General features: G+C 43.0%; 1 protein-coding gene across 4 annotated transcripts in view; it reads left to right on the forward strand.

The window, feature by feature from the left end:
- Positions 1-3371: 3371 nt before the first annotated feature.
- The window catches only part of MAP2K7 (mitogen-activated protein kinase kinase 7), a 160947-nt gene continuing 142486 nt past the window's right edge, over positions 3372-21832 (forward strand). For 2 of the 4 annotated variants that reach the window (XM_069231731.1, XM_069231733.1), the window contains exons 1-2: positions 3372-3529; positions 19362-19409. In XM_069231731.1, coding sequence (XP_069087832.1) covers positions 3373-3529; positions 19362-19409 — 205 coding nt within the window. In that variant the 5' untranslated portion in view covers position 3372. The remainder of the gene's footprint in view (positions 3530-19361; positions 19410-21832) is intronic. The other 2 variants (XM_069231734.1, XM_069231732.1) reach the window with 2 other exon arrangements.

The following is a 21832-nucleotide window of genomic DNA, read 5'->3' on the forward strand; positions in this document are numbered from 1 at the left end:
GGGGAATAACCTCAACTGCATCATCACCACCTACAACGCTGATATGCAGGGCGGCACCTCCAGCCTGATGGATCACTACTGGATGTGTGGGGCCCAGCTCCACATGCAACTACCCCCGAACTGGAATGGCCTCTGCTCCCTAGTGACTTTGCACACCCCCCTCCCTGGTAATACCAGGTGTGGACATCTCTCAGTTACATGACCATCCCATGAGCCGTCCAACAACCTTGCTTCACCATTACCAGACAAAACGAGCTGCTGAGTTTCTTGGTACTGAAGTGTGGAAAGACGTTCCACAGGAACACAGACTATTTAATGATGCCCAAATTTTTTTTGGTAGCATCCTACCATTCATTCAGGCGAAGGCAACTGCACGCTGGCTGCAGATCACGCGCTTTGAATTGATGAAGACCATAAATGCAACTGAAGATGGGTTCAATGCTATCAAGGAAGAACTTCGAGCCCTTAGGCTGATGGTAATGCAACACAGATATGTACTTTATTTAATGACGGCCATGGAAGGAGGGGTGTGTAAGAAGATTGGATCGGCCTGTTGTACTTATGTGCCGGCCAATGATGCGGACAATGGGACATTAACTCAGGCCATTCAGACATTGCATGATCTACAAAAGAAAATGTTCGATGAGGGGGGTGCCGCTGATAGGTGGTTTGAGGGCTGGTTCCGTCCTGGATGTCGGGGTTGTTCAAGGCCTTGTTGCCTTTGATTGTGTTGTTGATTTTGATGTGTCTTATTTTTCAGGTAATAATAGCATGTTGCAAAAGGATGACAGCTAAATTGGTAGGGACAGAGTAGTGGGTAAGTGATGATTCCCCTAATTTCATTAGTAGATGGGAAGGTAGGAAAAGTAGTTGAATAATCAACTAGAGGGGGGAATGATGTAGGAAGAATAGGAATACATCACATACAAACAAACATAAGTTCCCAAATCCCAATACAAGCATTTTAGGCTAGATAGTTGTAAACCAATGTAAGTAGTGAAAGGCTTAATACATGACATGTTAAAAAAAGACAGACTGGGTTCAATAGAAAAGGCAGGTCATATTTAGGACAAACAAACACTAATTACTTAGGAAACATATACACATGCTGCATTGTTAAGTTAGCTGTGCTGAAACACACAAGAGGCCCAAGCCATATTAGAATGAGAGTTTTTCTTTAAAGCTGCACCAACTGTTGCTTTCAAAATGTTCACTTAGCATGAACATGGAGGAACAGAAGGGTCTATTCTTCCTTAGCACAGGGGTCCTAAAAACCACAAGTCATTCATATCGTGTTAGGGGGACTGTGTAAGGGTCAGATAAGTATTTGCAAGGCAGGGCTACCATGAGCAGCACGCAACATATAATCTCTTGTTGTGCAGAAAGACAGATATGGTGAATGACGTCAGTGTAATTTACCCACCCATGAGGCCAACAAGTGCATGTGCTTCTTTCCAGAGGCACCTCATTATCTTATCTGTACTGCTTGTAGTTGCTTACCTCAATGGGGAACTCTTCACCACAGTTTTTTGTGGATTTTACAGTATAAATGCTACTGGTGTTTGAACCAGAACTTTGAACTTCAGTCATGGCCTCTATGTTGAGACTGCCTGTTGTTCCCAGCTGAAAATCGATTAAACCTATATTATTGTGTCAAATTGATCTGTCTTATTTTATTAACAGATTTCCCTCTAACAAAGGCTTCAGAGAAGGACTTCACACCATCACAGATGTCATCCGTCTTCGAGGGATTGGCCTTCATGAAGCCAGGATGTCTCAACAAGCATATTCACAGCGAACTCCATCACCGCTCTTGATCCACCCAATTCAAATGACGCACCCAATTCGAATGACGCACCCAATTCGAATGATACGCCTAATTCGAACAAATTGAACTGTAAACACCACCAGCCTCGCCACGAGTGCCCACAGGACTGAACCACAGTGCATCAGTGGACACTTAACCAACCATCTGACCATCAGAGTCCGGACTTCTTCCACACAGTGTTCGTGCGCGGTATACCTGGTTAAATCATGGACTCGTGCGGAAGTGTCCGTGTGCTCCCAGCTGCACCTGTCCCCTGCAATACTGCGGCCTGCCTTCTCGAGGCCGAGAGACTGATGGTGGTGCTTTTGTTACCGTGTTTTATTTTACAGGTTGGACTTTGTTTTGTTCCTCAATAAAGTTTTGGAGGAATGTAGTGTCCTGCTGAACATGTTCTAGTGCAGTGGTTCCCAACCTTTTGATTTCTGTGGACCCCCACTTTAACATTAATGGAACCCAGGGACCCCCACTGAATCATCATGGGAATCCGGGGACCCCCGCCTGAGTCATTACTGGAAGCTGGGGACCTAATTTATCAATTTTTGTTAATATTTTTTCATTTTCTAGGCTCTCGCGTACCCCCTAAGAAGGCTTCGCGGACCCCCAGGGGTCCCCGGACCATAGGTTGGGAACCACTGTTCTAGTGTTTTGCCAGCCACTCGGCTGAGGGCTGGTCTTCCATCTACACCACACACCCACCCAACACAGGCGTCACCGGTCAGGTGACCCTGCCAATAAAAAGGGCCGGGCGCACGTGCCCAGGGCCAGTTACTAGCACCATGCCACTGTGTCTGTGTCACATTATTCTCTAGCATGAGGGCCTAGGGCCGCCAACACAACAATTCCGAGTAGGTAAAACATTACCACCCAGCGGTGTCGGAATGAGAAGGCTCAGGCCGAAAGGTAGGGGAGTTCCCAGCAGGGAATCCCCAATCTCTATAGTATGGTGTTGCCAGACTGAATTATGTGCAGAGTTGAAAAAGTTGCCTTGTGACAGACGAAACGCGCGTTGACTGCCAGTTGTTGTACACAAAGATAATCAAGGTCAATGTGAAAAATTTGGAACACTTCTAAGGAATAAAACTACTGTTAACTATGAACTGAATCTCCACGACTTTCTATTTTTTGTACTATGCAACACGTGTTCTTCGGTATCATCTGCTTGATACCTGAAGTGTAGGATGACTGCATATTCCTGATCTCCGGTCCTGATATAGAATTATACTGCCATTTTCGTCCTGCTTGAATGTACAAAGAGCCTTTACAGATGGACGTCTGTTATGCCAACGCTCACGTTGCTCCCAGGCCACTCTATTAGTACGTCACATGAAGGCCAGAGATCAACAGCCATCACTAACCTAAAAAAAAAAAACGTAAATGCTGCCGCGGCAAACTCTTGCAATAAACGTACACGGCAAGCGCATGCGCACAATGCACTACCTAGGACGGACTAGTGCACGCAGGCGCATTGGTTTGCTGTTCGAATGGCAAATTACGCACGCGTAGGAAGCGTGTCCGGTCTGGGATCGACGGTTCGCGCAGGCGCAATGCGCTGTTTGTTTATTATTAGTGCGCGGCGGAAGATGGCGGCCTCCTCGTTAGAACAGAAACTCTCTCGACTGGAGGCCAAGCTGAAGCAGGAGAACCGGGAGGCTCGGCGGGGCCGGATAGAGCTTGAGATCAGCCCCCAGCGATCACGTCCCAGTGAGGAGACGAGAAGGGAGGGACATTAGGGGGTGACAGGGGAGGGGCTTGAAGGTGGCGACAGAGGGAGGGTCTACAGGTATTCAGGGGCTCTATAAGACCTAAAAGAATGGGCGTTAGAAACTTACCTGAGGCATGCTTTAAAGACAATTAGGGGACAGTTGGGGATTATAGGGGATAGAGGAAGTGTTTTAGGGAGGTTGGTGGTGGTTGGGGCTGAAGTAGGGCCCAAGTGGGAGAGACATGCGTGGTAATGTTATTTTGGCTCTAAACCGAAGTCATATCAAGGAAGCAAGTGGGGTACCTAGGAAAGTAAACAATGGATTGCGCCTAAGAACCAGAAACTATAGGGTTGGAGTGCCTGTCTGATTGTTGAGGGAGAAGGCAATTTTTGAGTAAGAGGCAGGGTAGGATTGACATTTATATGGGGGAAGGTAGCTGTGGCTTACGAAGCAACAGGATGCAGGTGTCTAAGCAGTCATTTGGGGGTTGTTACCTAAGGTTCAGAGTGCGAAACACGAGCAGGTCGCTAAAAGGATTTAGCAGATAAGTAGATAACAGGTGCCCGATATTATTTGCCACTTCGCAATTTTCAATAATTTTCAGTTAAGAAAAAAATTCACATATCCGAGCACCGTTTGCTGGGAGAGGGCTTTAAATAGAAACAAATAAGTGTAGGTACTCACCAAATGTAACGTAAGGGGCGGGATTAGGGAGCGGCTAGGGGCGTGATTAGGCGACAACCCTTTAATTTGAGTTTTCTTGGTGTGCAACAGTTCACGATAATACAGCAACAGTTCTGCCACCTGTAGAGTATTAATTTTATCTATACCTGTACAAAAGGGCCATTTTAAAAGTAACTTTCATATTTCATGTGTGCAATTTGACTTCACATATCGCACATGAAAGCTATTTGTATTTGCACATTACGGATACTGTAGCAATTTTGAGAAACAAATGTGCATTATGATAAAACGTTACTCCTTTCTAGTTAGGAGATTTGCAAAGCTTGTGAGCAACAGGCAAGTTGCCTCACTGCAAGTTATTATAAGTAGTGGTAGTTTCAAGAGGAAACGAGTTAATACATTTGGGGTGGTAGGATGGAGAATGCTGATGAGTTCACTCTTCAGTGACATTCTGATTGAGTTCACGCGACTTGCCCACGTGGGGCACGCAAAAGCAAGCCCTGTGAGACTCTGATCTTCTGAACTGTTGAAGGATCTCCAGTGTCTTTAACTTCACTTGGTTACAGATTTGGCGGTGGTCTCAAGCCGAAGCCGTACTCGCTTGCACATATATGCATACAGTCAAGAGCATGGAGACTTAGGCACATCCCCCTCAATGTTCAAAATCTGTACGTCTCCCCTTACTGAATTTGTTGAGTCTTTTGGGGCCAAGATAATCTCTTGCACTGGTGATACTCATATTGTATTTTCCTTTTGGGAAAGGCGAGCCAGTGGATCAGGGCGCTATCAGACTGCCTTTCTGCTGTCTTTTTACTGGATAAACTTCAAGCAACGTAAGTGCAGTAGTGAAAAAAACAAAGGGTCTTAGTGTTGGCCACAATTTTAACCTCGATCTGGAAGTTCACTGGCCAGAATGGGCTTCCCAGCCCTATACTAAAGTTGAAACAGTAAAACGCTTGGGGGTTAAATTTGACAAAAAATTGTCCTTCCATAACCAAATCAACTCAGTGGTAGGCATGTGCTTGGCATCTTGTGTATGATAAATAAATTATTGCACTTCCATTCAGTGTTGATACGGATTACAGTGGTTGTAGCCCTGGTCATGTCCAGGCTGGACTATGCCAGTGCTTTAAATGCAGACCTGTCGCAGAATCCGTTGAGGAAGTTACAGACTGTCCAGAATGCTGCAGCTTGGCTTGCTGTTAGACTTCCTAGAAGGGACCATATTTCTCCGCATCTGAGAAATTTGCATTGGTTTCCCGTGAATAAGTGGATTCTATTCAAGACTCTTCTGATGCACAGAGTGCTTCAACACTCTGGGCCTGACTACTTGCCCTCCAGGATTTCCTAGTACCCTTTGAGAAAACCACATTCCGCTTTTAACTACCTGGCCACTGTTCTAAGGGCCTGCCTAGCCAAAGCTCAAGGATGGTCCTTTCCCCCTGCTGAGGCCAGTGAGCCGGAACAATCTCCCCTTAGAACTTTGACAGACGGAAGATGAAAGATCTTATAGCTAAAAGCTCAAAGCTTGGCTTTTTGTTCTGTAGCCCATTATCATTTCTCTTTTTTCCTCTACCACACCACATAGTGCCGGGACACACTTCTGAGTAGCTGAGCGTTCAATCTGTATTCATTTTTCTCTTCATATCCTCCTCTGCCTTGTCTGTCTTACTCTCCCATGTCCTGTTTCTTCCTCTCCTATATTTCTTTCCTTCCTCACTTGGTTGCCTTTCTTCATTCCCTTCTGTTTTTCTAGAGCTTCTTTCACCTCTTTCCCTGCCTTTACTTCTCACTCCGTCCTCTTTCTGCTTCACTCTATCACCCTACCTCTTTTCCCTTTTCTCTTTCTTTAATCCGATCAGTTGTGGAGAAGAGCAGGCCTACCCATTTCCCACCTGGCCAGCATAACAAGCAAAACAAAGCTCAGTGCAGATTAGCGTTGGTCGGAGTCTCAGCCAGAAGACCTGTGGCTGCTTAAGTGCACCCTGTGGCCGGGCACGCAATCAATCGGCCTACTCCAAAGCGCATCGGAACAAACCAGGACGGGAAGACAGATTGTGCATACACCAGCCTGCACATCAAGCCTCATTTTAACATAATCAGGCAATGGGAATGGGCGGTTGTTTGCAGGATGGGGATGCAAGACGGGATTAGTGTGCACACACTACTCAGTCATACAAGCAAGCGAAGACACTGTTCTCTGTTGACTGCAGCGCAATTGCTACAGCCTGATCACACACCACAGCCAACCAAACAGGTGACCTATGATTCACTCACAGCCTGGGAGGCACAAATAACTGCATGCTGCTAGGCCCCTGTGAGTACCGGCATGCTCCTTGTCCAATGTAATGCTCCGGTCCAGGGAAGAACACTGAAAAGTGCCAGCACTCAGTGCCGGTGAACACCGGCCCATTTAAAACACAGAGCGGGAATGTTCATTTATTTCATTGCCGTGGTTGAAGATTGGTGTCAAACTTCTAGGCAGGATCCCAGATGGATATTACAGTCCGGCCAGTCACAGGAGTGGCGTTCTGTTGTCAAAGAAACCAGGACTGGCCAGTAATGTACAGAGAGCACGAGCTATGACATAACGATGCTTCAGGAAAGGAAGACGCTGGGGCTGATAAGTGGGAAGTGGAGGTAATGCCCTTTGTGGCCTATGCAGAAGCAGAGATGAGAACCTTTTAGAGAGAGGAAGAAAATGGGCCCAAGGAACGAAAATAAATAGTCTAACAGGAGGAACACGTTTGTTAGTGAAGAAAGCAAAGGGACATTAGGAGCAAAACCTGTGAGTTAAAGAGAAGAGTCAAATAGGAACGTAAGGCAGGGAGACGGATAGTAACGTTGTGTGGAAGCTGGGGGCGGCGGTCGTGGGTAAGGATGCTACAAGGTTGATATATCTGAGGAGGAGATCTGTTGGAAGTTAAAAAAAATATTGATTACCCCACTCTCATTTAAGACCTATGTACAGGCATATGAGATGCGGTCTGGATGGCAGTTAGGTATGGAGGACGGCTCATGGTTTGATAAGACTATTTAATATTGTATATCTGTCCTCCGTGCATTTATGGGTCCTTTTCTGCTAATATAAGGTTGGTTGTGTAAATGCTGGTGCTACAATAAGGTGTTATACTTGCGCTGGTGCCTTGTCTGAAGTATATTGTCATGTTAGATAGTCAATGTTCTCATGTTATAGCCCTCAAAAGTAACGATTAAATGGTACCTTTTTTGGGATCCATTTAACCTGCAAAATGTATCAGATCTTAAATATTCTTATAAATTTTTGATTTTACAAATTATTTCATACTGTTAGTCGCTCATTGATTTTGTTATAAATTATTAATAATAGTAACAGTTTGAAAGCTGTTTTTAACTTTATTGTAAATAGTCACAAACTGTGCACCATGATAAGCTCTGGAGGATGCCATAATTGAAATGTACCATAGATAATTGCCATTGCTTCTCAACATGTAACTGGTAGAGGTTTGCGTAATTTGCTTTTGCATAACTAGACAACGTTTCACATAAATGTGAAATGCAAAAACAGCATTTGGTGCTATTTCATAGCCCAAAATACTTACTTGTTTCCATTTTGAGCATAAAGTTGCCAATAAATAGTGAAGAAAACTCAAGCACCACATACAAGTAGCCTCTCACATTCGTTCATTTGTTGTTCCCATGTACTTAGTGCGATTACACAATGTTCGCTGCAAAAACTAAGTAACTTAAATTGTGTAATTTCTAGAATTTTATATAACAGTAAATAGTGTGATTACACTGTGTAATGAAACTTTTGCCCAAGCCCAGTAATTGGTCTAACAGTGGTATGTGCCCTCTGAGAAGTGGCACCAGTACAATGATTTAGAAAAGCTAAAGAGGGTCTCCATTTAAGAGCATCTAACTTGCATTGTATTAGCTGTGCCATTAAAACCATGCACAAGGCAGGGTGCCTATAGGGCAACTTATTATTTTTTTTGGGAAAGATTTCTTTATTGAAGTTTTCCAATTTATAGCATAAACAATAAATGAAGCATCATTGCACCACTGAAGAATGTTGATATAGATTGCCAGTATTCGTCTCATATCCCCATACGTTTTTATCAGTAGCCTCTGAGCATCTATAAACAAAGTATTCACAGATAATACTGCAGTGAGTCATGTGTTATCCCATGTCGCATTTTGTGTTCATAATCCCTGTAGCAAGCACCAATCCATGAGAGGGAGAGATGTCTTAATGGAGCATCAACAGTACATAATGATGTAGGATATTGCATAGCATTTAATATGGATATGATATTAGGTTAAAGAGGCAACTCAGCGCAGTAATTAGGCCCATTGTCATCCGTTGTCTCTGGCACCTAGGTTAGTAGGTAAGTATGCAATGGATCCCATATGTCTCTGGGCCTGGACCGTGATCCTAAGTACCACCTTTAGTTGAGCTACCATATCCAGAAAAGCCTTCCCCGCCCATGTACTCAAAACCAAGCATTGCCAGTGAGTTGGAGCTCACACCACCAGCTGTGCAAGCAGCTTTGGTTAGCCTTGGATAAAAAGGGTCTGAGGGTTGCAGGTGTTGCCCAAAGAAGGTCTATACCCTTGTTTTGTACTTATGTTACAGATGTGTAATACGTTTTCAGCCTCATCTGCAGGGAACTTGAAGTCTCAAAAAAACTTCTGTTGAACCTTTCTTCTACATAGGCCTGCAAAAATCGAATGTCTTGGTTAAGCAACAAAATAGTGTCCTTCAAGGTTAACTTTGTCACCTCAGTTCCTCATAAAAGTTCTTCACAGTGGTGACCATGCAGCTGGTCTTCTTAAATTGCAGGTACCGTAGACTTCTAATCAGAAAACATCCAAAGCACGTAATTGGAGAGAATCATGATGCCCTGATCATGATTTGGATGAGGTGCTGGCCCAGAGCACACGCTGTGCAGTTACTTGCTTAGGTACCATAGAAAGAAAGACTGGTTTGAATGCTGCAGTAGAAAGTATTTATCCATTGGCCTTCTTCAATACTTATAAAATGGCAGCCCATAATCCTCAGGTGTGCTTCCCTGAACCTTTCCGTCATCGGTCAGCCCAGGTAAAATGGATATGCAGCAGATATTTCATACTTTTGCTTTCTGGAATGCCATATACGCCTACCTCTGAATGAAACCCTAATTTTGATTTCTTAAATTTTATAAAATGCTTGAGGCATACCTGTTGCTACAAACAGTGTCCAGGATTTGCTGTTTTAAATTCCATCGGCCATTTACATGTGACCTAGGTGTACACAACCCTTCTTCACTGCCATTACTTTTATTCTGTCCAGTGTCTTAGATGACTCTGCTGCCCACTACTTGCACAGCTGGTGCTGAGACTTAGGGGTCCAATACTAAGGCCTCACTGTAGAGTTCCTGCATTTAAGTAGGCACCTAAATGGTACAGAATCCTTCCCCTCAAATTTGGATGATCCACTCTAGAGCATCCTTTGTCCAATACCTTTTCTTATTTTTTACTTATTCTCTCCATGTGCAGCTCACTCTTAGGCAGAGCCATTTAGCTTTTTACAAATCCAGATATAATTATACAGGGGTGTGGAATTTGATAAAATATCTACTTGGTCATGAAACAGGTTGCTTCATAAATCAACTTGTCCTGTAAAAAAGTCAGCTTGTCCCGTTGGTGCCATGTAGAGTGGCAGCAAGTTATGATAGAAGTTTCATTATATAAGAGCTTGGATAATGGCCTTTCTGGTTATGCCAGGGCTCAAATAGTAGGGATTGAATAGTGGCAGTCCCCTAATTTTGCACCTTTCAGCAGATTTACATACTAGTCCTGGAGATAGGTGTAAGTAGTAGTTCCTGAGCTGCAATGCCCTTTGAGTCTGTACAAACCTACTAACTTGCGTGTTTTAGGGGCATTCACCCGTTTTTTTCTAATCTTCTCCCAAACTGAGAAAGGCTGGACATTTACTCTTGATGTGAGCAGAAAGTAGAACTTCTTCCACGGTGGGAAAAAAGTGGTTGGAGGGAAAGTAAACCTGTACAGGCTCAACAGATTTTCGCATGAGCAAATCTGCACATGTTTGCTAGTTATAAAATGTAGTCCACATATATTTTCTAGAAGTAGGGTATCCTACCCTACATCTGTAAAATCGTGAATTGTAAAATCTGTGAATTCATGAAAGCCGTAAATCTGCAATAATGCACGGACATATACCATGGGTGCACTTACTTTTGTGATGTTCCTTAAGAATTGGGCACCTATGTGGTTATCCAATACGTGTTGTTATTATTAAAATTCTCTCTGTCTCTCTCTGTCTCTCTCTCTCTCTGTCTCTGTCCCCCCCCCCCCCCCCTTCACTGTGAGTGACAACATTCTCCTCTTTCCCAAGGAGCATATTGGCACTCAAAGAAGTTTTATCCAGTTCCAGGAACTACCATGGCAATGTTTGTTTTTTTAAAACCAAAAATAGTTTAGCTTTTTGCCAATTTTTAGTATGATGGTGAGGTCCCAGCAAATCCTACAACAATAATGTTTTACAAGAACCATGTCAAAACAAGCGACACATTGACAAAACCAAAAGGCTGAACACTAATGTCAGATCTATTTGGCTTTGCCAATGCTTGTTTATACTCATGCTTCCCATAATCTTGTTGAAATTGGTTATACTGATTTTTCCATTAAGAATATTTTTTTCAAAATACTAGCATGCATCAAAATATTTAAATAAATGACGCTACCTAAAATTTCACAGTAGTTTAGCAAAGCTTTTTTTTCCCTAGTTGCATTTTTAATGAGCATTTTATTCTGAAAGCAAAGAATCACTCTTGCTTTCAAGCATATACAAATATTTGCATCTTCCCAGAGAGCATTCTGGGATCCTTATAAATAGCCTCTTATTGTTAAACTTTGCAGACATGTCTATACATTTTTATGCTGAAACAACTGTCGGTAGTGCAGTCCGAACTTACAACATTTTCTTGGAGTGCTCATCCTAATAATAAAGGCTTTGCATTCATGAACCATGAATACAAGTTCGAACAGCATTAACATATGGACACAAATGTTACCTTAACTGCAGACATTGCCCTTCCCTGATCCATAATGTGGTACTGTAACTTGCAGCCAAAGGGTTAGTGCTGCAGGGGGTTGGGCCTTCTTGCCCCAAGGACAAAATAAACATGAAAACCTGTTGTCCTTGACCCCCAAACAATATGTCCTGGGTACCGGGCTATAGGAATTCCACACCCCTGATGTACACTATTTGTCAAGCACTTTCTACCCAATAGGGATGCTGTAGCACTTCTCCATACCTTTGGCATGGTGTTGTCTGGTTTGACAAGTGTTTTCTTTGCTTTCTTCCATATCATGTGTGATGACCACAGAGATGTGATTATCATGTTATTGGGCATGCTTAGTGATGTGACAGATAAGATGTGTGAATGATACACCTTCTAGCATCTGCGTAATGCTCTGATTTAGCTCTGCAGACCATTTATTGTATTGGTAATGTGTCATTTACCTTCAGAATTTATACTGTCTGCCGAAGGAGATTGTCCACTCAGTGCTGTTATGGATCTGTAAAAGTTAATGGACATCAATAAAGAGCATGGAATTATCAGAGAGCTACCCTGATGGACTGTGTTATAGTCCTCCTTTATGTGATTGCCATTCTGAGAAGTCAGTTGATGAGACTTGCAAAGATTGACTTGGTGTTTCATCCTTTTTGTCATTATTATTTGCTGGTGCTCAGGTTATGTGACTTATTGGGGCATGCAAGATCTACTGTGTTAGAGGCCTCTCCTGACTAGTAATGTGTGTCAGATCTCTTTGGTCACCGCAGGGTTGTCTGGTTATTACTGAGTAGAAATTAAAGAACCTAGTATATTCTTATTGTGCCATCCAGTTGATGGCAGTGTTCCGCAGGTCCATTTATACACTCAGTGCCTGTACTATTAAAGATGACGTATCAAGTCATGAATTGACATATCATCATACGGTGAGATGAGAAATGTCGCTTTGATACTGGATGACTAGATGAATTGTTCTTCGTCTTGTGGTTAGATTTCCATGGTAAGGTGTATATATAGACTATGTCTTTACGATAATTCTAAGGTATGACGAGGTTTGAGTACCATATGTCATTAGGGAGGTCAGCCAGATAAATTGAAAATAATAAGAGCCCGAGTACACACCCTTGCTTAAGACTCATTTTCAAAAGGATTCGTAGATCAAAAATCTTTGGTTGAGTCCTCTGTTAATACGATGACCATGAAGCTGAGCAAAGTAAGGGTGGCCAGTGAGCTCCGCTCCGCTGGCAGAGTGAACTGAGTTTTTGTACTGAGGAGAGTTCGGCCAAAAACTCCGCTAGCTGCAGAGCGGAGCTCACCGGCACTAGTCTGCAGCCCAGATATGTGTCCCACAGTGCAAGCGGAGACAGCCTGTGCTTGTGCTTTGTTGCCCATAGCTGTGCTGCACTTTATTCTGTCGGTCGGCGTGAAGCTTCTGCTGAGGGGTTGTACCAGTGCCAGCTCAGGATCCAGGCCTCCCTCCTTTCACTGTCCTCGGGAGGCAGAGAGCCAGGTTGCTGGCAACCAGGACCCTCCTGGACGATGGAACGAGGTAAGACCCTTATTTTTGCTTTCTCTCCTATGTGTACACGGCATTGGGTATGGACAGTATTTGCACATGGGGTGGGGGTCTGTGCTCGCAAAAAGGGAAACATGCAGTCACAGCTCCACTTGAGAAGAACTTGTCTTCCCATAGTCCTTCGGAAGGAAAGTGGTGTTATGGGGTGCAGTGCTGAGACCAGCAAGGAGAGCTAGGGACCAGGGGAGCATCAGCTTGTGAGTGGTAGTCCGGTAGGCCCTGCCAGATAGAGATGTGTGTGGCCGGAGAGAGTGCCATAGAGCCCAGTTGCAGGCCAGGCTAGGCACTTTGTGAAAATACCAGGGTGCTTGCTGGTGGTGAGCTGGTTTGATGGTGTAAGTGCTTGGTCCTAAAGAAAGGGTGGTCAGAGGCTGTGTGTAAGTGTAGAGGAAGCAATTGCAAGGCTGGTGCAAGACAGGGGGTGTGTTTGGCCCTCCTTAGCAAGTTTGTGAAGGAGGGCAGTTGGTGAAGGGAAGTGTGCAGGTGTGAATAGCAGCAGGCTCCAGGCTGGTGGGCTGTGTCAGCTCAAGAGGCCTGAAACGGTAGCTATTGCTGCCCACAGCATACCTCCCTGGCCTGAATGTGCCCAACCTCGGAAGCGCTAAGCAGGGTCAGAGCTCCTAACCCTGCTTAGCACTTCCAAGATCAGGTGTATTCAGGCTAGGGTGGTAGGGCAGGCAGCACTCCGCCGCACCCGGAACTCCGTAGGATTCCACGGAGTTTTTAGCCACCTCTGGGATTCTGCGGAGTATAACTCTGTGAGCTCTGCCCGCCCCTAGAGCGAAGCTCGTTGAGTTTTTGACGAAGGTTCCCGCTGAGACCAGATATGGGTATGGGTGGTCATAAGTAGGACAGTCCACCATATCGAAGGCAACAGAGAAGCCCTTTTCTCCCTCTAAAATGTGTGTGTATTTCTGTCTCTCAAATTTATTTTTGCAAATAACTTGCCCAAAGTGTCAAGTAAGGCAATTGTGAAGTCAGTTAAAGGCCTTTCTTTCTTATAATTTTGGGGTATTAAACTATTGCTACAACTCTGGAATTTTTAGAGAGACCAAACGTATTAAACGTGACTGAAGGTCTGTGCCCTCCATACTGAGACACTTTCAAAGACTCTAATCAGCACTGTCATATGATGCTATACGCAAAACGTAGCACCCCTAGATACCCTCAGTATCAGTACCTCTGTGGGAGGGAAAATATCTGCCCATTTCTCAGGCCATGCCCAATGAGGGCCTAATCTGTGACTTCATCTAGCTCACACAAACTGTGAGTATGATTGTTCGAGGCCAAAGCAGTCTTATCGTGCCAAACTTGCCGAGATTTCCAAGCCAGCCAGTTGGTAGATGGTTAGTTGCCTCATTGTGCTGTACAATTAATTGGCTCTCCACATAATGATTCCGTTTAAGTGTTCTGCTCCCAGCGCATTTAGCCACCAAGGGGGTATGGTGAATTGTTTGCACCATATAGATCGCTGTGTGATGTACCGTAGGTTATAGTCAATAAACATCATATTTGCAACGTCATGTGCACTAACCAAGTCTTGGCCTTTATCAGAAATTAACATTTAGTCAAAATTTGACCCATATCTCTACTTGCCCACACTAAGTTTTTCCGAGTTTACACCAGGAAATATTCCTGGTTACTAAAAAAGGCTTTGACGTTACGTTAGCAGTATTTATATAGCATATTTGTGACATGTATACGGTCTTGCCTCGCTTTATAAATCTGGACACTCTTCTGTGAATTGTTAAACAAATTGTTGTTAATGAGTCAACATAATATGGTTTTCAATTATACTTGATTAGTGATAGAAATCCTCAGTCTGTTGAGTCGTGTTAGTATTGTTCCTTAGCATGAATATGATATGCCCGATCTGCAGTATACCTAGTGCACGGGTGACTGTCCTGAATAAGGTTGCTATTTATGTTGTTTATGAGGGTTTGCTATTGCCTGACCAGAAGTGGCTGTGCTTTTATGGCCTCACTGTATAGCTTTATTGAAATGTATTCTCAACTACCATGTTCTAGCCGATGAAGCATGTCTTGTGAGATGTGTTGCAGCAACAGTTATCGTGCCAGCTATCACAGTGTCTGAACAATATTTGTTGGGTGCGAAGTGAAATGTACTTTATGACGCACCTGTCAGCTCTTTAGCCCCTACCCTGTCCCACAGCCTGTGCCTCCAACAGCCTTCAGTGCGGATTTTATTTGTGACTGGTGTTTGTCATGTGATCCACTTCCTACGATTTCGTTCTACCTCTGCATTGCGTTTACCAGCCACTGCAAAATGAATGAGTTTTGCTTCATATAGTTGCCATCCTGAGCAAATGAGGCGATGCCAATACCATACTTCAGTGCATTTACACTTTTGGTTGCCCACCTAATTATCCTATATCGAAATCACACACACCAGTTCGTACGAGTAGAACGTGCAAGAAGCAGAATCCTTTTGAGAACCACTTTGGTGGATTTCCGCTGCATGTTTTATAGAAATAGTAAGTTGTTGGTTGCTCTCACCAGCACATGACTCTGTAGAACCATGTTATCTTTGTACTCCAGGGTGAAAGGACTACCAGACTGTGAGCACTGGGCTGTGCTTCAAAACAGTCACCATTTGGTGAAATTTCGTACCCGGTCAACGTCCTAGTATTAGGTGGGGTGAAACATGAAGTTTGTTCTCAAGAGCACAGTAGTCCTTTTCTCTGCTGCCTCCTTTAAGGTGCCATGAAATGCAGACGAAGATTTAATGGGAACACCAGTAACGTTGTACTGATCAATCCTTCATAGGCAGTTGGAAACAAAATTTCCATCCCTTGTCCTGATAATACAGCAGCAGGTAGTTTGGAGGCTGGTGGGCCCAACTAAAGGCTCCTTACAGCCTTTTTAACTCCAACTGTAGTGCTTAATTTGTGTTGATGGTTTTGAGCTGTGGACAGGGACCTTTTTTTTGCCAGTTTGACCCAGAGCAAGAGAGAGGCAGTAAAAAAAGAATGAAAAATTAAATATATGGAAAAAGGGAGAAGCAGAGATTAAAAAAGGAACGTGAGATAAAAAGAAAGGGCGGTGTAGGCAGCATCATGACGTGGAATCGAGACTAAGCAGTCTTGGTGTTCAGCAGCCCATATATTTTGGCCTCATCAGGGGTGGACTCCTTTAAAAAAAAACAATAATAATAAAAAAAAAAAATTGAACCCCAGTATTTTTTGTTTTTCAATGAATCACTATCCCCATCCATTGTCGTGCTGAAAAAACATATTTTTAAAGACCAATCTAAAGCAACCCATAAGGTCCAAATAAGCACTTTAAACCTTGGATTGCTGCAAGGCTGAACACGTCTCCTCTGCTGTGGTGGCCTTCAGTACTGGCACGATCAGCAGGCAGTGATTTCAGTTTGCCTTGGATAGCTATAATCCCTCTTTGTAACCAATATCTCTCCGTAGGCTAAACAAATGGCACATGTACTCGCCTCCACGACCTAGCCCTCTGCGTCGAGGCATGATCCTTTGCACCTGTGTTTTTTTTAAAAAAAAATTTAAAAGCATCGATTATGGACTGCTGTCTCATTTCATAAAACTTTCCAACAGCTGGACCCAGAGAAATGTGCATTGTCTCCTTCAGTGGAAAATCAAGCCTTGTGCTATTCTACCCACGGGATTATGTTTCAGGAAACCAAGTAGAGCAAGGTCACAAATTTTTACAAGCCCTGTACAGTCTGATCTTTACTTAGCTGTAAATCGCCTTCCTCAATGCCAGATAATCGGTTCCTGCCACAATAGAACAAAATGCTGTGTGTTTTCAATGGCATGTGAGCTGTTCAGTCGCCATATGCCACCCAATCACTTTGCAATACTGGAACAGTCATTTGCTGGCAGTCAGACTTTTTAAAATGACTTAAACTGTGGCTTCTGTGAAATTTCTGACCTGGAGGGCAGAAGTGTGAAATTTGTAGATTTAAAGGCTTTTGGCTTGCGGGTGCTTGCTAGATGTTTACAAATGGGGCTACTTAAAAAAAATAGATTTGTGTAAGGCCATGCGGGTGATTTATGAAGTCCACATTTTGCTTCTGATGGATAACATTTGTGTAGTATTCATTTAGATAAGTGGTGCATAGTTATTTGCAGCGAGATGTTTGTGTTTAGAGGGAATCCTCCAATTATCCAACAGCTCTTTAGGTCAACTCATAATGCTGGAAAGTCTTTAGGGTTTATAAAGGTAAATCATTGTTAAAGACAGGGTCTCATTATGAGGGTAGGGTATATATGTCTGTGTGTGTGTATATGTATATGTGTATATATATATATATATATATATTCATTCACTGGAAAAAAACAAGGGTTACAGGGATGTTATAGTAAGGTTGATGTTTTAACCATACCACACCATAGAAATACAGTAGTTATAGTTATACTTGTGTTAAGAAACTATAACTTGTGGCCTAAAGTTACTTGGCACAAGTTATGGTTTCTCCAGATAAATTTAACTATAAGTATAACTGCTGAATTACTATGGTTTTCTATGGGTAAAACGACAACCTATGTCCCTGTAACCTTTTTTTTTTTCCCATTGGATTTGTATGTTTTTTTTAAACCTAACGTACTGTAATTCTATATTACTTTAATACAACCACCGCAACGCTTGACCTGCAGCTAACCCTATGCGTGCACCAATTTGCTATTTAGAGGAGGGTGTGCCATTTGCCCCCCTTCCATAGGCCTTTGAAGGCCCCAGGGACCACCTCCTCCCCGGGCGCTTTGCCGGGAAAAAAGGCCTTGCGGATAAATATGAAATAACCAAAAGTTACAGGGACATTATAGTTAGGTTCACATTTTACATGCACACAACCATAGAAATTCAACAGTTATAGTTTCTTGATATAGTTATAACTATAACTTGTGGCCTAAGGTAACTATAACTCGCACCCTCCCCATGCACTAATTACCTCACATACTACATCACTCATGACATCATCTATGAAATCATTGATAATATCACTGCAGCATTTGCCTTAAAATTATTGATGAGAACTCTGCATGGCAGGGGTGCGAGAAGTAGTAACCGTGGGGCATGGGTTTTAGTTTCTTGTGATAAGTATAACTATTACTGTTTGTGACCGTAATTATAAAGTCCCTCTAACTTTTTGTTTTTTTGCATTTCTAAGCTTTTTTTTAATTTTGTTTCCTAACCATAACGCCCCTCTAACCTTCTTTTTTCCCAGTGAAAAAATATATATAGATAAATCCCACATAGGCACCGAAATAAATTGAAGTTATGGTTTGTTTTGTAGAGGAGGAATATATTTTGTTATGACTTTTGGCTAACCCGCTCCTAGAATTATCAGCTAAAGGGATTATTATGATACAAAACTTAGAAGCTGCTGACATTCGCCAGTAAAAGTGAGCTTCCTGGCTCGCACCGCTCTCAGTACTCCTCTCACGTCCTTACACTGATTCTTAACAGTTACTCAGGCTGGAGCTCACTTTTATGGTAGTCAGCATACTGTTAGTGCCTTTGTGAATTCCCTGATTCAAACATGCCTAGTATTCTGTGGGGGCAAGGACTGACCTATAGCCAGACCATGCACTTTAGCTGACTATCCCAGATTCTGTATGTGCTTCATTGATATAATTGACGTCATTTTTGATGCTGTCACATACTGTGCAAAGTCATCAGCAGTACAGGGGAAAGAGGGAGTGTGTAATTAAGGTAGCACTGCTTACTTTCTATAACTTGTCAACTTCGGGGAAGTTGTAGGTTTAGTTGGTTAACATGGACTCAACAGAATTGTATTCTTTTTTCCCATATATTTTTTTTCTAACAAATGTATTTCTCAGAGTGAAGAGCCAGGCGTTTTCATCATTTATAATGATAATCTTCTGCTCCCTGTAATTGCACCTCTAGGCCCTACCTACTGTGCAAGGCCTTTGGTAATGCGCAGTAATTGTGGTTGCAGGTCATGCCACGAGGCAAGGCCTTATGCCTACTTTTCTTGGCCACAATACTCATTGCGAACAACTGTTGGTGTTTCTAGCACCTTTGAATGTTGGCCTTTGAGCCACATCCCACACACACTCTCATGTATCACAGAGGGGACGGTCCCTTGCTCCCGCTCCCTTTGGGAGCACAGTCTGCTCTACACGACCTTAAGTTGTGCAGAGCGGCCTTAAATGCATCCCACTGGACCTCTTTGCACACCACTGCTATGGGTTGTTAAAGGAAAGGCATGAATGGAAAGACAAGTGGGGAAAATGTTTGGCATCTAGACTTGGTGTAAAAGCAGATCTTGTTAACTAAAATTACTGGTCCAATTTCGAGTGGGGGAAAAATGGCTGTCCAGGGCTGTGACCACCTCCTCGCCTCTCCATCACTGTCAGTGGGTCTCATTCTCATCGCTTGCAAGCTCTGTGTCTGCATATACGTTTAATTCTTTCCTTTTTGGTTTGTTTTTGATGAAGCAGTTTTCTTTCTGTTGTGATTTATCCTGTCTTTTTGTTTCTGTTCCCCCCAATCCAGTTATTGTGGTCACTCTAAGCCCAGCCCCCGCTCCATCCCTGCGAGCAGGTACCAAAACTTTTTATCATTGCATCTTGATGTCTCCTGCTTTACTGAAGGCTGCGTTCTCACATCTGTGCGTGCCATATTTGTTCCTTCTGCACACTCCTCTCCCCGTGTGTCGTCTTTCCTGCTCTCCTTCATGCTCTTTTAATTTTATCCAGTTTCAGATAACATAGAAAGTGTAGCCCAGGCAGAGGAGAGAATTTTGTATTGCATCCATCTTAACCTCCTGAATTAGCAGCATTTTATTTGCTCTCTTAAAAATATTCCCTGTACTTAGGATCTCCTGTTTTACATCTTTTACTGCATCATGTCCGAATTCACCTCTTTCACCACCTACCTTCCTCACAATCTCAAAGTTTACTTGGCCTTACTCTGCATCTTCTACTTTACCTTTCTTTCCTTATGAGCCCCAGATGTACAAGTCCTTCTCCAATGTCAACTGCTCTATCTTGCTTCATTTACAATATCCTTTTTCATCATTCTTTCTTTGTTTTCTTAACCTCTCCTTCCTTAACACATCATCGCTTCCTTTGCCTTTCCCTCTTCGGCATCTCTTGCTCTACCACTCTGTCCCTAGCATCACTTAATCTACTTCTCCTGCATCAGTAGCTCCAGCTTTACTCCTCATTATTTAGCATTGCCGTATTTGCCTTTAGTTTCCTGCTCATTTGTGCTTTCCTTCAACTTCCTCACTACTTTCTGCTTTACTAATCCTTCTCAATTTTTCCCACGACAATTCTCTATCACTAATTCCTACTTTTTTTTTTTTCTTTTTTTTTTTTTAAATTTTATTAATTTATTTACATTATTTCTTCACCTCTAGTCCTGAGGTTCCCATGTTTTACCCCTTCTTTTCCACAAGTTGCTTCTTTGCTTTTCCTTCCTCTTCATCTCGTTCAATATGGCCTATTCTTCTGTCTGCGTTTCTTGACTTGCAAGTCCTTCCTCAGGATCTCCTGCTTTGTCTCTGCATCTTCTGTTTTACCTTTGCTTTCTCACTCGTTTCAGCTTTGTCTCTCCTTCCTCATCTTCTGCTCTTCTTCTGTTATAAGCATCTTCCAGTTTAACTCTCCTTTCTAATCTCACTTAACCTTTCTTTCTCATCTCCTGGGTTGTCTTGTCTCTTTTTCTCCCTGTCTTCCGCTTTATCTTTCTTTTTCACTAGACCATGCTTTGTCTTCTTCCTCTGGATCGCTTAATTTTTCCTTCCCTCCACAGAAACGTCTGTTTGTTCTGCTTTATCCCTTTTTTCCCCAAAACGCATTATTTACCTCTGCTTTCAACCTCCGCATCTCCTGTGCTTTCTCTTTTTTTTTTTTTTTTAGCATCTCCAACTTCCTCTAATTTGACATCTGCTTTTCGTCTCCACAGCTTTTTTAGCTCTCTTTGTCCTCTGTCATTTTAGTACTGCCTGATCTCTGCTCTGGAGATGCCCTCTTTCCCATGTGTGGTGCTTTCTCTTTGTGTTTCATCCCTCTGGTCCTAACTCCTGCTGTTTCACTCTCACATTTCACCTCCCTGCTGTTCTTCAGTACGTTTGTACTGCCTTCTTTCTTCTCTCTCTAAGCTATTTCTGCTAAGATTGCTTTTCCTTTTACATGTTCAGATGCACAAATTATCTTGCTTTTCCTTGTCTGACCAGCTCTTCGGTTGTTTCTGCTCTCCTTGATTTCCTGTGTTCCTAAATCCCATCCACACTACCTGATGTCTCTATTTAAGTCATATATGCCCCTAACTCCTTTGCACTCTCTGGTGTTCACCATTTCTAGTTCTCTATTTTGTCTTCATATCTTATACGGTTGCTGCTCCTGACTTTAATCTATATCTGCATTAACTTCCATCAGCAGTGTATACTCCTTCATAGTAGTTCCTACTGCCTTCTGCCCCCACATCTAACTGTATTGAACTGGGATCTCCTGTTAGTTCATTTGTTGGCTTCACATATGGGCTTACAAGTACAAAGTACATCTTCAAGCCAGCTAAGCACGTAAAATTCACAAGTGTACCCACTACCATATATCCCATGCTTGCGGAATCTGTAAAAGGCTTGTTCAGATAAAGGTCCCCGACATAGCCAAAAGACTGCTGATTGCTCAGGGTAAAACATTTGCGAATCCCTGGTACCACAAACCTCTATGTTAGGCTTGTGTGGGAAAATCTTTTGACACAAGAAGGAGTTCTCTGGGTGTGAGATGCTCTGATCAACCTCACAACCTTAATTTCACGTCCTATGATGCTGTGTGCCCAACTAATAAGGCAGTACTGGCCAACTAATCACCCTTATCTGACGGTGAGGAAGACATGCAACCGTTTTAAATTTAGAACACCCAACAAAATGACTGATCTTAAGCCAGTGTCTTGCCAGAGTTATAGATATCAGGAATGTCTCCCGTAAAATAATTGCCTGCCTTTATCAAGAAAGGCTT

This window comes from Pleurodeles waltl, chromosome 4_2 (genome assembly GCF_031143425.1).
Source record: "Pleurodeles waltl isolate 20211129_DDA chromosome 4_2, aPleWal1.hap1.20221129, whole genome shotgun sequence".
NCBI lineage: Eukaryota > Metazoa > Chordata > Amphibia > Caudata > Salamandridae > Pleurodeles > Pleurodeles waltl.